A 14,209-nucleotide genomic window follows, 5' to 3' on the forward strand; every position below is an offset into this window, starting at 1 on the left:
GCGGGCAGCCTCCTCCGCTCCAGCCCAGGAGCACGCCCTTGTCGCCGCTCGCCGAGTCCGGCATGGCCGGCGTGGCGGACGGGCTGGTCGCGCCCTGCTTCCTCCCCGCCTCGCCGGGTGGCGGACGGCGCCGCGCCCTGCTTCCTGGACACCGGGCGGACGCGCGCGCCCTGCTTCCTCCTCGTCGCCCGGCGTGGCGGACGCGCGAGCTGTGGGACGTTGCGGCGGAAGCGGCCGCGGAAGGCCAGCGAGACGCAGACGTCCACGTAGAGAGTAGCAGCCGTCGGCGTCGGCATCGTCGGCGTCGTCAGGAAGCAGCCGTTGTCGCAGAGGAGGGGAGCTCGAGGAGAGGGGGGTGTGTGGGGGCGGAACGAGTGGATATTTTCTCGATCGCAGGCAAAAAAATTCGCCGGTAGCCCCCCAGGAGGCGATAAAAATGCCTCCTGAGGGCCTCTACGGCTGGAGATGCCCTTAACGGGCAGGACGAGCTATGGATATGCGCATGCATGTAGTGGTTCGTTAGTGCATGCATGCAGGTCGTTTGGAGTTGGTTAGCTAGGTGTGCGCAGCGAAGGCGTAGTGGCCTGTGTGTCTGCCTACTTAAGGCCATGTAATTCAGCCCTACGATGGGGAGCTGGGTCGTAAGCCATGTAACCGTGTTGGCTGAGTACGTGCTCAGGCAATAAGACGCGGCGGTGAGCCGGGCGCGACCGGTGCGTGTTATGGGTGCGCATCGGGCGCGTCGGGACCGCGGGAGTGGATCGCGTCGAGGCGCTGGACCTGGTTGCGCAGATCGCGTACGTGCGCGGCGGGAGCGCGGGCCGGGAGCGCGGGGACGTGGGGCGTGCGTGCGAAGGGCACGGCGGTCGCGGAGACAAGGAGGTCGCGAAGGACCTGCGTGGTGGCGCAGAGGTCGCGACGACTCGGGGCGACAGCCGTGGAAGGTGCGTGGCACGGAGGTGCAGCGTGGCGGCTGCCATGGCGGACGCGGAGGCGGCACGCGGTGAGTGTCTGGTGCTGTCGGGCTCGTCGGGCGCGTCGGATGCGCGCGGGACGTGCGGGACACTCTGGTGCGGTCGGGCTCATTGGGCGCGTCGGGTGCGCGCGGGACGTGCAGGGCGCGGAGGGACGCCAGGCGTGTGTCACCGGCGGTGTTGGAGCTCGGCGAGTGCGCCAGGTCGGGTCCGTGGCGGTGCGACCGGCGTCGATGCACCGGGTCGGGTCCGCGGGCTGGGTCACGATTGTGACGACGGCAACGACGGAAGCTGCAACAACTTCAGCGGCGGCGAGATCATGGTTTAGGGGGAGAGTGTTAGCAATAAACCACGCATTGTATGGGTCATGCACGTAGTTAGTTGTAGTGGATATCCGAGCGTCCGATGCTGGCCAAGTCTTGGACATGGGACAGCTGCAGTCCCGTTCGTGTGGGGAGGCAGGTCCGGGTCATGTGGATCATGGGTGATCAAGTCAGCTATTAGTGTGTGAGTGCATGTAGTGGAGCAGGTCGTGTGCATAAGAGCCGGGCAGGTTGTTGCCTGGCTGTGTGCGTGCGTGTGTGAGCTATATATAGCCATGTACGTGTGTGGTGTGTCCACCGAAGGTGAGCCAGCCATGTAGCCGGTGCAGAGTTCGTGCTCTGGGGAAACAAAGCCGATTGTGCGGCAGTGGCGTACGTGCGCCAGGAAAATCCACCCGTGCCCTGTGTCTCCTTCTTCTTCCTTCTTCTTGTTTCGTTCAAGCGAACCAGAGAGAGTTGCAGAGAGAGAGCGAGGAGAGGGCAAGAGGAAGGCCATGGCAACAACAGTGTCGACACAGAGCTATGGCATCCTCGACGTGCTCTCCGCCATGCGCGACGCCCAGGTGTACGCCGCCTCATGGCCCTCGTTGAGCTCGACGCGGTGCGGCCTTCTCTCACGCACTGCTGTGCCTTTGACATGATGGTTGGTCGGCGCTCGGCGGAGGAGTGGCGACGGCGAAGCTCTTGATATTGGTGTCGCTGCTCTCTTCGTCTTCCTCGTCGTTTGGGGGCGGTGGTGCCCATGGGCGGTTGGACGACTCAACGTGGCCGCGTCACTACTGGCGTTGAGCGCTCTATGCCTCGCGGGTCAATGTCGCGCCCAGGTGTACATCACTACTGGGCGTCGTGCTCTCAGTTTTCTTTACCTTGGAATCTTTTGGGCGCTCAAAGTGGTGGTGATGGTGTCGCTAGCTAGTCAAGGTGACCATGGACGGCTAGCCGCAAGGTCAGCCCCACCTCAGCCCTGCTGGTCCCGCGAGCATCACCATGCCTCAGCTTCCTGGCCGCCTGCACCCTCTATGTGTGCCGCCGCGAGCCACGCCCGCTCCATGCCTACCTCTTCTTTTGGTGCTCGGTACACGCAAACTACTCGATGAAATGCCTCCCGAGTTAAAATGAGAAGGAAGAAGAAGATTGCTACACATGGGCGATGGCTAGTCAAAACCATGCCAAGTCAGCATAAAAACCGCTTTTGTTGAGTCAAGGACTAAAGTAATCCGGTTTGAAAAGTTGAGGGACTAAGATTTGCCGATTTTGAAGTTGAGGGACCATTTCTATACTTTCGAGAGAGTTCAAGGACGAAAAATATAATTTGTTTCCTATAAACAATGGATTTAGTCTATGTCCAACGTCTTGATTTTATGTTTGCAGATTCAGGTCCTTGTACTATTGCTGGTGAAGAAACAATGGCCTTGAATTAAGCAAGTCTTCACTAATTTGGTATCAAACCATGTTTGAAATGATGCAATTTGTTACGCTAATTTGTTATCCATTTTGATGACAGGTATTTCCGGACGGAGGGAGTATAAGATCTTTTACATCGCTAGTTTACACATGGAGTAGCTCACAGCTCACTGGTTCTCGTGTGTAACAGTTGATGCCCTTACATGAACGCGTTGTTACGGCCATGCAGGATAGGGTTGCCGACATCACTCGAATCTCCCTCCGGTAGCTAACTGGCATGCATTTTGAACTGCTGGATTACATTAAATTGGAGGCTGAGATGTTATACCATATTTGTTCTCTCTTCCATTTTGCGCAGAACCGAACTACTTTAGTGTAGCGCCGATATATCATACGACATGTTCAATGCCAAAGAAGCCATTTGTTCGTTCCTTATTTGCAGCTCTGCCTTGCTTCGTTTCACATATGCACGTGTAACGTGTTTGTGTGAAAATGTAAGGACGCTGCACAAACTCTTCCTTCCTTGTTGGACACGACGACCCAACAAGGAAACAAAGTAACACAGTTGGACTGTGTTACTTTGTTGTAGCTAATTAAGCTATGGCCACCTATGTTGTTCATTGTTTATTATTATTTTTAGATAGCTTACTAATCATGCCGAATGGTCTATCAATGGCCACCGGTGTTATCCATGTTCGTCTATCTATCTATTACTATTATTTACTACTCCCAAGCAACTTGTGTTGCTATATATTAGTACCGTCTGTGTAATTGTTGGTTGGGCTATTTACCGCGACCCAGTCGTTTTTATGAGAAATTGCTCTAGTGATTCGGCCCGAGTAGAGTTACTCCTTGTAAAAAAAAGAACGTTGGCATTGTCTACCGGACAACCATGTCCTTGGACCTCCACGGCAAAGTATGCAAGTGCGATTAGAGCTTGGTTCATTTTGGATATGGTTATTTCTGGACTTTTTTTTGCGAGAAAACCTTCAATCTATTCATCTTCAATCATGGCAATACAACGAACACCAAAAATAATAAAAATTACATTCAGGTCCGTAGACCACCTAGCGACGACTATAAGCACTGAAGCGAGCCGAAGGCGCGCCGCCGTCATCGCCCCTCCCTCGCCGGAGCCGGGCAAAACTTGTTGTAGTAGACAGTCAGGAAGTCGTCGTGTTAAGGTCTTATAGGACCAGCGCAACAGAACAACAACCGTCGCCGATGAAGAATAGCGTAGATCGGGAGGATCTAACCTGAAGAAACACAAACGTAGACGAACTACGACCAGATCCAAGCAAATCCACCAAGGATAGATCCACCGGAGACACACCTCCATATGCCCACCGATGATGCTAGACACACCACCGGAACGGGGGCTAGGCCGGAAGAACCTTATTCCATCTTCAGGGAGCCGCCGTTGTCTCGTCTTTCTTAGCAGGACACAAACCCTAACAAAAGTTAAAGAAACATCTAAAAATAGAGCCCTCCCGCCGGCAAGGGCCAAGATCCATTGCGCCGCGATGGCCCTAAGACCATCGGAGACGAGGCGGACCAGCGGCGGCACTGGCGGGAGGCAAAGGAGCCCTATGTTTTCTTGGGGAGGAGGCCGAGCCCTAAACGTTCTTGTGGTTATTTCTGAACTTACTAACCGCTAGGCCAGGCAAACACTAAGCCACTAAATCTAAGATTATGCACCACAAAAATCAAATCAAAGAGAACACCAAAACTTGGTGATCAAGATTCTTGCATGCAAGTCACAAGAAGATTTTATTGCTGGACATCATTGTCCATTCTTTGGCATGATGCTAAAGTGCAACTCTAGTTACAAATGACGCAATTACAATGACGGAAAAAAAAAGTGCCGGCGCAGTAGGCTTTCTTGACATTGTCCCAGTGACGCGCGCAAATGAAATAGCATTTGAAATTCTCGCACAGCATGGGCTTGCAAGGGGTACTCCTCTCCACGCAGTGCTCTGTAGACAACATACATTCGTCGGTAAAAGAACTCCAAACTAGAAGGGTCCAAAGAAATTCGTGCAGTTGAGCTGCCAATATTCATGAAGACTTTTCCTACTCCGGTTGCAAGGAAAAAGTGACAGGGAGATTGACTTTGTACCAGTGCAAGTGGAATTTCCTAGGAGCCCAAGCACCATCAGGCAAAGCAGAATAGTTTTCTCCCCCATAATATAAAGCACAAACTTCTTCTTTGTCTCGTTTCTACTATTTGGGCTTCAAGAAGCATAGATGAAGTGCTATATTTATGGACTTATTTTAGAGAACATTTATTCCTAGTTTGCTCAAATAAGATCAAAAAGATCTTAGCCCCAGTGCACTATGTCTTAAGCTCTATCTAATATAATTAAACATGTGTTTAGAAGATATAGCAGTTCCGGTGACCATATCTTAGTCGTGTATCTAAAACCAATTCTTATTTAATGTAAAAGACAGAGAAAACTTATGAGATGTTCTGGATTTTGAGCTAATATCTATATCTAGATGAAGATAAAGTTGGTATCTCTTTCCTCATTAAATGGGGTGCCACATCAAACTTTAGCTTAGGTGGCATGACTAACATATATAATATACAGTGTAGCATTGGACTGCCCTCATTTGTACAAACTTGTTCACTTATTTATAATTGTATTCATTTAATATGATTATATTTGTATATATGTAATGCTGATATAAATTTGGGAGATACTCTAAATTAATTTTTCACATTGAATAATGAATGTATGTGATGTGATCAATCCTATTAAATAGCCTATCATTTGGGTATTTTTTTCATGTCATGTTCAATTAATAGGCGGGCACCCCCACCAACAAGTCACTTGCACATCCCCGCAAAAGAAAAAACAAGTCACTTGCACAAATTTGTCAAAAAAAAAAAACAAGTCACTTGCACAAAACCATGTGACGCTACCGCGGGTATAAGGGAAAATCCAATGTGATGCATGTTGCGTCAAGATGTCGAGGGTTCGCATAGGAGGGAGCGACGCGATCTGGGCCTGCCCGTTAGCGTTAGCGTAGCTACGGTTTTCTTTGGTTTTGGGAACCTTCTAGAAGGTTCTCTGACTCGGTTTTTCTTTTTTCCTGTTGTTTTTCGAGGCTGGTTTTCATTTACTTTTTTTCGTTTTTTTATTTTCCATTTCTTTTTTTTGTTTTTTTTCTGTTTCTTTCTTCTTTTTTCTTTTCTTTCCTTTTTTGTTTATTTTTTCAAAATGCACAAACTTTAACAATGTTTAGAATTCAAAATTGTTCAAAATTTGAAAATATTTTTGGGGTTTTAAAAAAATTGTGTTTCCAAAAAACATGTTCACAAATTGGAAAAAATGTTTGTCTTTTCAAAAAATGTTCTCACATTTAAAAAAAATTGTGTTTTCAAAATGTTCCTAAAGTTCAAACATTTCAGATTTTCAAAAAATATTCATAAATTTCAAAAATTATTCACATTTTTTGACATAAAGTTTGCGAATTTCAAAAAACATTTGTGATTCAAAAATTTGTTCTGGATGTATTTCTTTGAAATATTCACAAATTTCAAAAACAAATCACAACATGTTAAAAAAGTTCATATTTCCATCTTTCAAAAAGTATGAAAAATTGTTCGTGTTTCAAAAATTGTTCGTAAATTTCAAAAAATATTCATGTTTTCCAATTTTATTTTTGTTTTTTCAAAAATGTTTCGTACGGTTATTAAAGTTTATTCAAAACTTTAAAAAAATCCCATTCTCAATAATTTTTAAGAATGTTCCCATTTTTTAGGAGTTTCAAAAATTGTTCGCAATTTTCAAAAAATGGTCGTGTTTCATATTTTGTTTGGGAGCTTAAAAAATGTCCGCTTTTCCAAATTATGTTGTTTAATTAAAAAAATCCCGTTTCAACATAATTGTTCACGATTTTCAGAAAATGTTACAGTTTTTAATGATTTGCGTTGCCGAAGAAAAAATTGCGTTCGGAATTACAAAAATATTTCATACATGCGCTCGGGTTTTGTTCTTACGGGTTTGTATTATCTTACAATCAGCAAAGCTCGCTAGCTCAGCTGGTTGTATGACATGCCTCTTCGGAAGAGATCCTGGTTTTGATACCATGTGATGCCATATTTTTTTGTAGCTACAAATCATAGCATGTCGCTACCTTCATGGGCTGGCCCAGTCTTAGACTGCCCTGTGCGTGCGGCACAACCTGCCGCACAGAGCGGCAGCTAGGAGCTCCCACCTCCCCAGTTTCTCCCAAAATTGCCACTCTATATTATAACTAGATAGCTAATGCAGAGGGCGGGGAATTGCTGATTTTTCAAAGAAGAAACGCATAGCTGGCTGGCCAGCTAGATCAACTCGTCCTCTAAAACCAACCTCGACATAAACTTAGAAGCATGGATGGGCGAGGCGGGCAGCCGGGGCGATGCGGTGGCTCTAGATGCGAACCATACGCCCGAGGCAGGCAGGAACCGAATGGCTGTCTGGCGTTCAACGGTAAGGGTGACCACCGAACGTTCGTCGAACAGATTTTAAATTTTTCATAACCTTTTTTTAAGGGGGTGACCTTTTGTTGGTGCATTATGAAAAACCTAGCATTTTTTTTCTTGAGAATTAGGAGTTTTTTTAGGGGTTCTTGAGAATTAGGAGAATTAGGAGTTTCTTTTCTTCATCCATTGTGGGCATTGGTTGGGCCTACCTTAGCCCAGCAGCAGCAGGCCACTCCCTCTGTCCCTCAGTCCCTCACACACACGCTCCTCATGTGTTGGACTCTCCTCAAAAATTGAGTCTTGGCAAGTCCGGCCGGCGGATCCATTCCCACTCCCACTTCCCCCAACGCTCTCCCCACGCTCCTCGCCGGCCGGCCATGGCGGCGATGCCGATGCCGACGGCCAGCCCCTGATTCCTCCTGCTGCTCCTCCTCCTCGCCACCCCCTTCCTCCTCCTCCCCCTCGCCGCCGCCGCCTCAGGCCCCACCTCCAACCCGGACATCGACCTCGAGTACCTCATCAAGAACGCCGGCCTCGACGACCCCCTGGCCGCCACCGACGACCCCGAGGACTGGCTCGAGGACGGCGCCCCGGGCACCCCCGGCCTCGACGCGGACTACGACGACGAGGACCTCTTCGGCGATGACGACGGGCCGGATGAGTCCTTCCAGGGCCCCTCGGCGTTCGACGAGGCCGACGTGCTCCTCCTCACCGCGGCCAACTTCACCTCCGTCCTCGCGGCCCGCCGCCACGTGATGGTCGAGTTCTACGCGCCCTGGTGCGGCCACTGCCGCGCGCTGGCGCCCCACTACGCCGCCGCCGCGACGCACCTCGCCGAGCAGGGCGTCGACGTGGCGCTGGCCAAGGTGGACGCCACGGAGGAGCACGAGCTGGCGCAGGCGCACGGCGTGCAGGGCTACCCCACCCTCCTCTTCTTCATCGACGGCGTGCCCAGGGACTACGCCGGCGAGAGGACCAAGTAGTAACAATTTCTGCAGATCCCCAATTCCCTCCCTGCTCCAGCTCCGCAGCTGTTAAGAATTTTCCTTTTTGGTTTGGTGCAGGGACGCCATCATGGCTTGGATCGGCAAGAAGCTGGGCCCTGCGGTGCAGAACCTTAATAATCAAAATTATAGAAGAGAAGGAACTACCAGTGCAAAAGTAAAAAGGAAGAACGAAAGATACCAAAGTATAAATAAATAAATAGAATAAACCGATCAGCCGGTGGTTTTAAACACATTTCCTTGCACCAAATCTTCTGACACGATATTCAGTGGCACCAAATCAGCAGGGAATGCAGAGACAGGTCTTGGGATCAACTTGCAGATGAAACAAAACAAAACAAAACAGACACGATACAATCTGTTTATATATTCAACCACTGCAACACAAAGCAGATCCAGGTTTTCCATGATCCTAAAACATGTACTACTACTACTACTAGTGAAGCACATGAAGCAGCAAAATCAGCTATAGGTTGCATAGTAGGGGATAGAGGCAGCTGCAGCAAGCTCATACCGCCACCACCGATAATGTCAGTAACAACGACTCAACAGGGATCAGGAACAAGGGCTTTGTTATCCCTCTTGCGTGAGACAAACAACACAAACGGCCAGAGAACCAATTCAACTAGCAACACTACTGCAGCAAACAGAACAAGCAACCCACGCAAGGAGAAGCAAAAATCATAATGCAAATAAGAATCGGGCAACATGAATCGCAGGCATGAAAAGCATTCATCATCAGCTGTAACGTCGTTCTCCGCCAAATATATAACAGGGAACTGTCGCATCATCATCTCAGTAATACTCTCAAGCATCCGCAGACCGTCAGCCACCGCAAAGTTCGCTACCACTACTTACTACCAACATATAATAAAAAGCCAGGCATGGCATCCCCCATCCAACAAGCGTCTGTCTCTGCGCGAAAGTATCGCCAACCAACACACGCATGTCTCTCGATGCCCAAAAAGATACTGCCAACACTTAACCAGAGTTTTTTGTCCTGCTGATGATCGCAAAACCGTCGGTCGGTCACGGGGGCGAGGGCTCATGGGGCGTTCAACGGTTCCCGTTCATCTTGGCCATCATCTTGGCGATGATGGGCCCCACCTTCGGGTTCGCCTGGTGCTTGGCCAAGTTGGCAGGGTTGCTCATCACTGCACCAACAAACAAAGGGTCAGGTCACTGCAAAGGAAGCAATATTGAACAAGAACAAGACAGGCTAAAGCAGCTCTAGAAAACAACCCTAAAGCAGCAGGCGTACAAGAAGATATGCAAGATGGTTCTGTCCTACTAATAACATTCGTGCATTCACTATTTATAAGAGATTACAGTTCGTGTTAAGCATTATAACCAAGTTAAGGGATTACAATTCAACTCGTATAAGCATCATATCCAAGTATAAGAATACTGCAAGGTTCAAAGATTTAGTATAGCTCATATAATATGGTACCTCCATCTAAATATTTGAGCCATGCAAACCCTGACCAGAAAGAAAGTACAGGACCAGAACAATGTAGCCTACAGCAGATCTCACACACATCCCTAAAGCAGCAAATACATCGTGATACAAGCAAACAGTTCTGTCCTAACAATCAAAATTTCCATCTCTTGACAAAAAATTAGTCCAACCTTCTCTAGACATGGATGCATACAAGGAATGTTGGAACCATGAGTGCTAACCAGAAGTATTAGAATATATCTACTAATAGAGTAGTATAAGAATAAGGATATCATCAAACACATCACATATAGTGCCTCTAGTGATAAAAAATGATCTACTACACAAGATTTCAGTATTGAACGTACATCACTAGCATGCTTGCGTGTTCAGAATATTCAATCAAACTAATCCACACCTTCCATAACTCGCCACATATGACCACTCTACTCTAAATACAGACTGAATGCTTTGGAAAGAAATATGCTGCACTTGGCCAGAAAGATCAATTACAACAGGCAACTGTACTATAAAGTAAATGGGGATTTGAGAACTAGTTGAGTAGAAAACTGTACCGTCTTGAAGGGCCGCCATAACCTCTGGGTCACCAAATGCTGCCATCAGGTCAGGGTCCTGTTTGAAAGAGAAGAAAAAAGAACGTTGTGTAAATCAGGTTTCTCCATTATCAAGAGTTATGGTTACAAGGAAGGCAGACACTGGCTAGGCACTTACATTCAAGATGTCACCCATATCAACATTACCGGGAGCACCTCCAGCTCCAGGCATACCACCTCCCATTCCTCTACCACCCCCCATTCCAGGCATACCGCCCCCCATTCCTGCGGGCATACCGCCCCCCATTCCTGCGGGCATACCTCCACCCATTCCTGCAGGGAAACCACCCCCCATTCCTCCAGGGAAACCACCGGGCATACCACCCATACCTCCAGGGAAGCCACCAGGCATTCCACCCATGCCTCCTGGGAATGGGAAGCCACCGGGCATTCCACCAGGCATGCCTCCTGAAGAGCGGCTTGATGATTGCTCCTTCCTCTTGGCCTTCTCATAAGCAGCCTGTCAAAAACACAAGGCATTGAGCTTCAGCATGAATCCTAAACAGTATCCCTGGAAAAAGCTCCTACCACAAGCGGAAAAATTAGTATGATAATGAATCCACCTGTGCCTCGGCACGGCGACGAAGCCTGTCACGCTCAGCTTTCTTCTCCGCCCTCTCTTTCCTCAGCCTGTCATACTTCCTGCGATGCTCCACTATCTTGTGCGCATTAGGCTCCACCTGCAAGGTCAGCAGCATCAGGATCACTGATATGAGCATGCGTGTGGTGTACTGACATATTATATAGGACATAGTTGATGCAACAACATCCCACCTTCTTGAGCACAGCATTGATCTCATCATCGTAGTCAATGTTTGACGCGGCATGCAGATCACGAGCAGCTTCCTCCCACTTGCCAAGCATGGCATTAGCCATCCCACGGGTCTTGTAGCCCTTTGCGGAGTCTGGGTTGATCTGAAAGAAATACACAACAGAAGGACGGGTAATTAAAAGAGCATCATGCCCTGCTTGCATGCAATCAACATAAATTCTGTATACTTAACCCAGCATCCCTTTACACTCCAGAAAACTCTGCATCTGGAGGGCAGGTATGGTGCATGAGACGGAACAGGGCAGTAAAATAAAGGGACGGAAGGGGAACAGAATCATCACCTCTAGAGCAGCGTTCGCATCACGGATGGCAGCAGCAGGCTTCTTCATTTTGATGAACACAGATGCTGCATAAAACACAAGGGGGGTTCCACAACCCAGTCAGGTACTGCTAGTAAATTGGGCAGTAAGTAAATGTAGATCATCCATGAATGATTGCCGATAGTGGATTCAACCGACATAAGGAATGTTTCTGTACAGCAAAAAGAGGAAAGAATGCATGAGTGGCAGTCACATCGTTTATACCTCTGGTACCATACATGATTGCCGAGGTTGGATTCAGCAGTATAGCCTTGGTGAGATGCTCGACGGCCTCTTCCAGTTTCCCTGACAAAGTATAGTAAAACAGAGCAACAGATTAGAGAACGAAGGAACAGAGGTGATGCCAGCCAGGTAGCTAGCACATAGGCAAACAACAAGGCAAGAGCGAGTAGTACCTTCTGACATTGCTTCCATTGCCTGGCCCTTTGCTTCCTGGGAGGCGTCACGGCTCTCCTCGGTCACCTCGACGGAAGAGTCTCCCATCTGTCAAACAAGATCAGCACATCGGTCAAGGGATGTGGTAAGAGCAGGGATGTGGTAAGAGCGGGGAGGCAGCTGTATTGAAGAAGTAATCGCGCGCTAGAACAAGCTACTACTAGCTTATGTGACTGGATTACGCAGAACTGGAATAGAACAGGGCTGTGAAGCTTGACAAATTGTAAAGAAGAAAACGAAGGAACATCCTTGGTAATAATAAAGCTAGACTAGAACATGGCAGTGAAGCTTGACAGATTGTAAAGATGAATAAAAAAAAGGAACATCCTTGGTAGTAATAAAGCTAGACTAGAACAGGGCGGTGAAGTGTGATAATAAATTATACAAGGAAGCATCATGATACTGGGTTGTGAGGTACGTAACAATTTAGCCATCTAGGGCCAGGCAGCAGGATTGTTAGTCCACTGTGATATACCGCGACGGGGCCAAGAACAGGAGCAATATAACTAGGCCGGGAAACAAAACAATCCATGGCGCGCTAGGCTAGGCTATGGCTTGCCACGATGCGAGTTGACCGCGAATCTAGAGTAGCAGAGCGGAGCAGCGATTGGAAACAAGGAAACAGAGGTGGGGGTGAAGAGGGCGACCTTCTGTGGCGCGTCGTCGTGGTCGGGGTGGACGACGCCGTCGTTGTCGAGCTCGAGGTCGGACTCGACGATCTCCTCGTCGAGCTCGTCGGGCTCGGGGGTGGGGTCGCGCATGTCCTGGTCGTCCTCCTCTTCTTCCTCGTCGTCGTCGTCGTCGTCGATGTCGTCCATGGACCTCGCCTGCCGGCCCAAATCCAACCCAAGAAAAGGAGATCAGACAAGAAAGGAAGCAGCGAGAGATCGGGGCCGGGGAAAAGAAGGGGAAGGGACGGAAGATCGGACCTTGGGCGCGGGCTTGCCGGCGGCGGCGGCGGACGCGGGGAGGGTGGCGCCGAGGGAGGTGAGGTAGTCGCGGAAGAAGGCGAGGGCGGGGTCGGCGAGCAGGGCCGGGTCCTTCTTGCACGCCTCCACGAAGGAGCGCAGCTCGCCCAGCTTGGACGGATCCATGGCCGCTAGGGTTTGGGTTCTAGAACAGGTGGGGAAGTGGGGAATGGGAACGGGAGAGGGGAGACGCGGCCCGGTCTTATCACGGGGCCAACTCCCCATTTCCCCCCTGGCGTTTCACGAAATTACCTACCCAACCCCATCTCAACCCACCACAAAAACCATGGGCCCTGGTGTTCCCAAGACGGGACAAAACCACAAGCGTTTTTTTTACCAACAACATAGAGTGAGGCGTTCAAATGAAAGATCTAGGCTTTATAACAAATCTTCTTGGAATGGAAGATTAAAAAAGCGGAATGGTTTGATTCATGGGCTCGTTTCATAAATGGCCACTGGATTCTTTGTGTAGGGTGAGGAGACTCTTGATAAAAGGTGCTGATATCGATTCAATTACTGCCTGGTAGCCAGTCTTTTTGCGGAAGATCTATGCATATATATATATATTTGGGTATGTATTTAAACCCATTGTGTTCAGAGGAAAAGATTAATTATCTCTATACTACAAATAGTTTCGCCAGCATGGCGTTGGTCAGTCAAAATAAAAATAGTCAGGTTGACATGGGGACGACTTCCATATGAATTAATGGATTGATAAGATCTGGAGAACGATTACATCATATCATGCTTCATGGTGATATGGAAGTTATAGCGATATACTCATAAGAATGGAAAATACATAATACTCCGGTCCCGGGCTTAGTTAATATTAAAAAAATAGCATCGAATTCATTTGTCGTATAAGCGATTTTGCCGACATGGCATGAGTCAATTGTAAGGAAATACTCATGTCGAGATAGGGACAACCTATGTTATATCTACATACTCATGCAATGGACTGCCACATCTCTGAGGTTCGAAAAACGGTCCAATGTTTATTTTATGATGACCGAACTTTACATTTTTCTCATGGTTTGGGCTCTATAGCAATCGCTTTCGAAGAATAAAAAAATGCATCGCTTCGGTTGGGGTCCTCCCAAGAAGAGAGGGAGCGTACGAGGGTTAACTCCATGCCCCCACACGTCTCCAAAGTAGCTATAATTTATGAAGTATTCATGCTATGTTTACAACAATTTTATATGATTTTGGTATAATTTGATGAGAACTAATCCGGACTGACACTATTTTCAGTAGAACTACTGTGGTGTCGTTTTTTGTGTAGAAATAAAAGTTCTCAGAATGGGTTTAAAATTTACGGTGCTTTTTTATGGACCAAAAGAGACCCCCGAAGCACTGAAGCTGGGCCAGGAAGTGGACGAGGGAGCCACAAACCTGGGGGCGCACCCACCCCCCTAGGACATGC

At 48.4% G+C, this 14,209-nt stretch overlaps 1 protein-coding gene across 1 annotated transcript; it reads right to left on the minus strand.

The window, feature by feature from the left end:
* Positions 1-8,870: 8,870 nt before the first annotated feature.
* LOC119320301 (FAM10 family protein At4g22670-like) lies at positions 8,871-12,968 on the minus strand. Its single transcript, XM_037594415.1, has 10 exons — positions 12,748-12,968; positions 12,466-12,645; positions 11,779-11,866; positions 11,588-11,668; positions 11,345-11,409; positions 11,006-11,146; positions 10,795-10,911; positions 10,350-10,691; positions 10,193-10,250; positions 8,871-9,333 (listed from the first exon to the last, which is right to left on the minus strand). Exons 1-10 carry the CDS (start codon positions 12,910-12,912, stop codon positions 9,236-9,238), a joined length of 1,335 nt encoding a protein of 444 aa, XP_037450312.1. The 5' UTR covers positions 12,913-12,968; the 3' UTR covers positions 8,871-9,235.
* Positions 12,969-14,209: the final 1,241 nt, after the last annotated feature.

The sequence above is a fragment of the Triticum dicoccoides genome, chromosome 6B (genome assembly GCF_002162155.2).
Source record: "Triticum dicoccoides isolate Atlit2015 ecotype Zavitan chromosome 6B, WEW_v2.0, whole genome shotgun sequence".
Taxonomy (NCBI): domain Eukaryota; kingdom Viridiplantae; phylum Streptophyta; class Magnoliopsida; order Poales; family Poaceae; genus Triticum; species Triticum dicoccoides.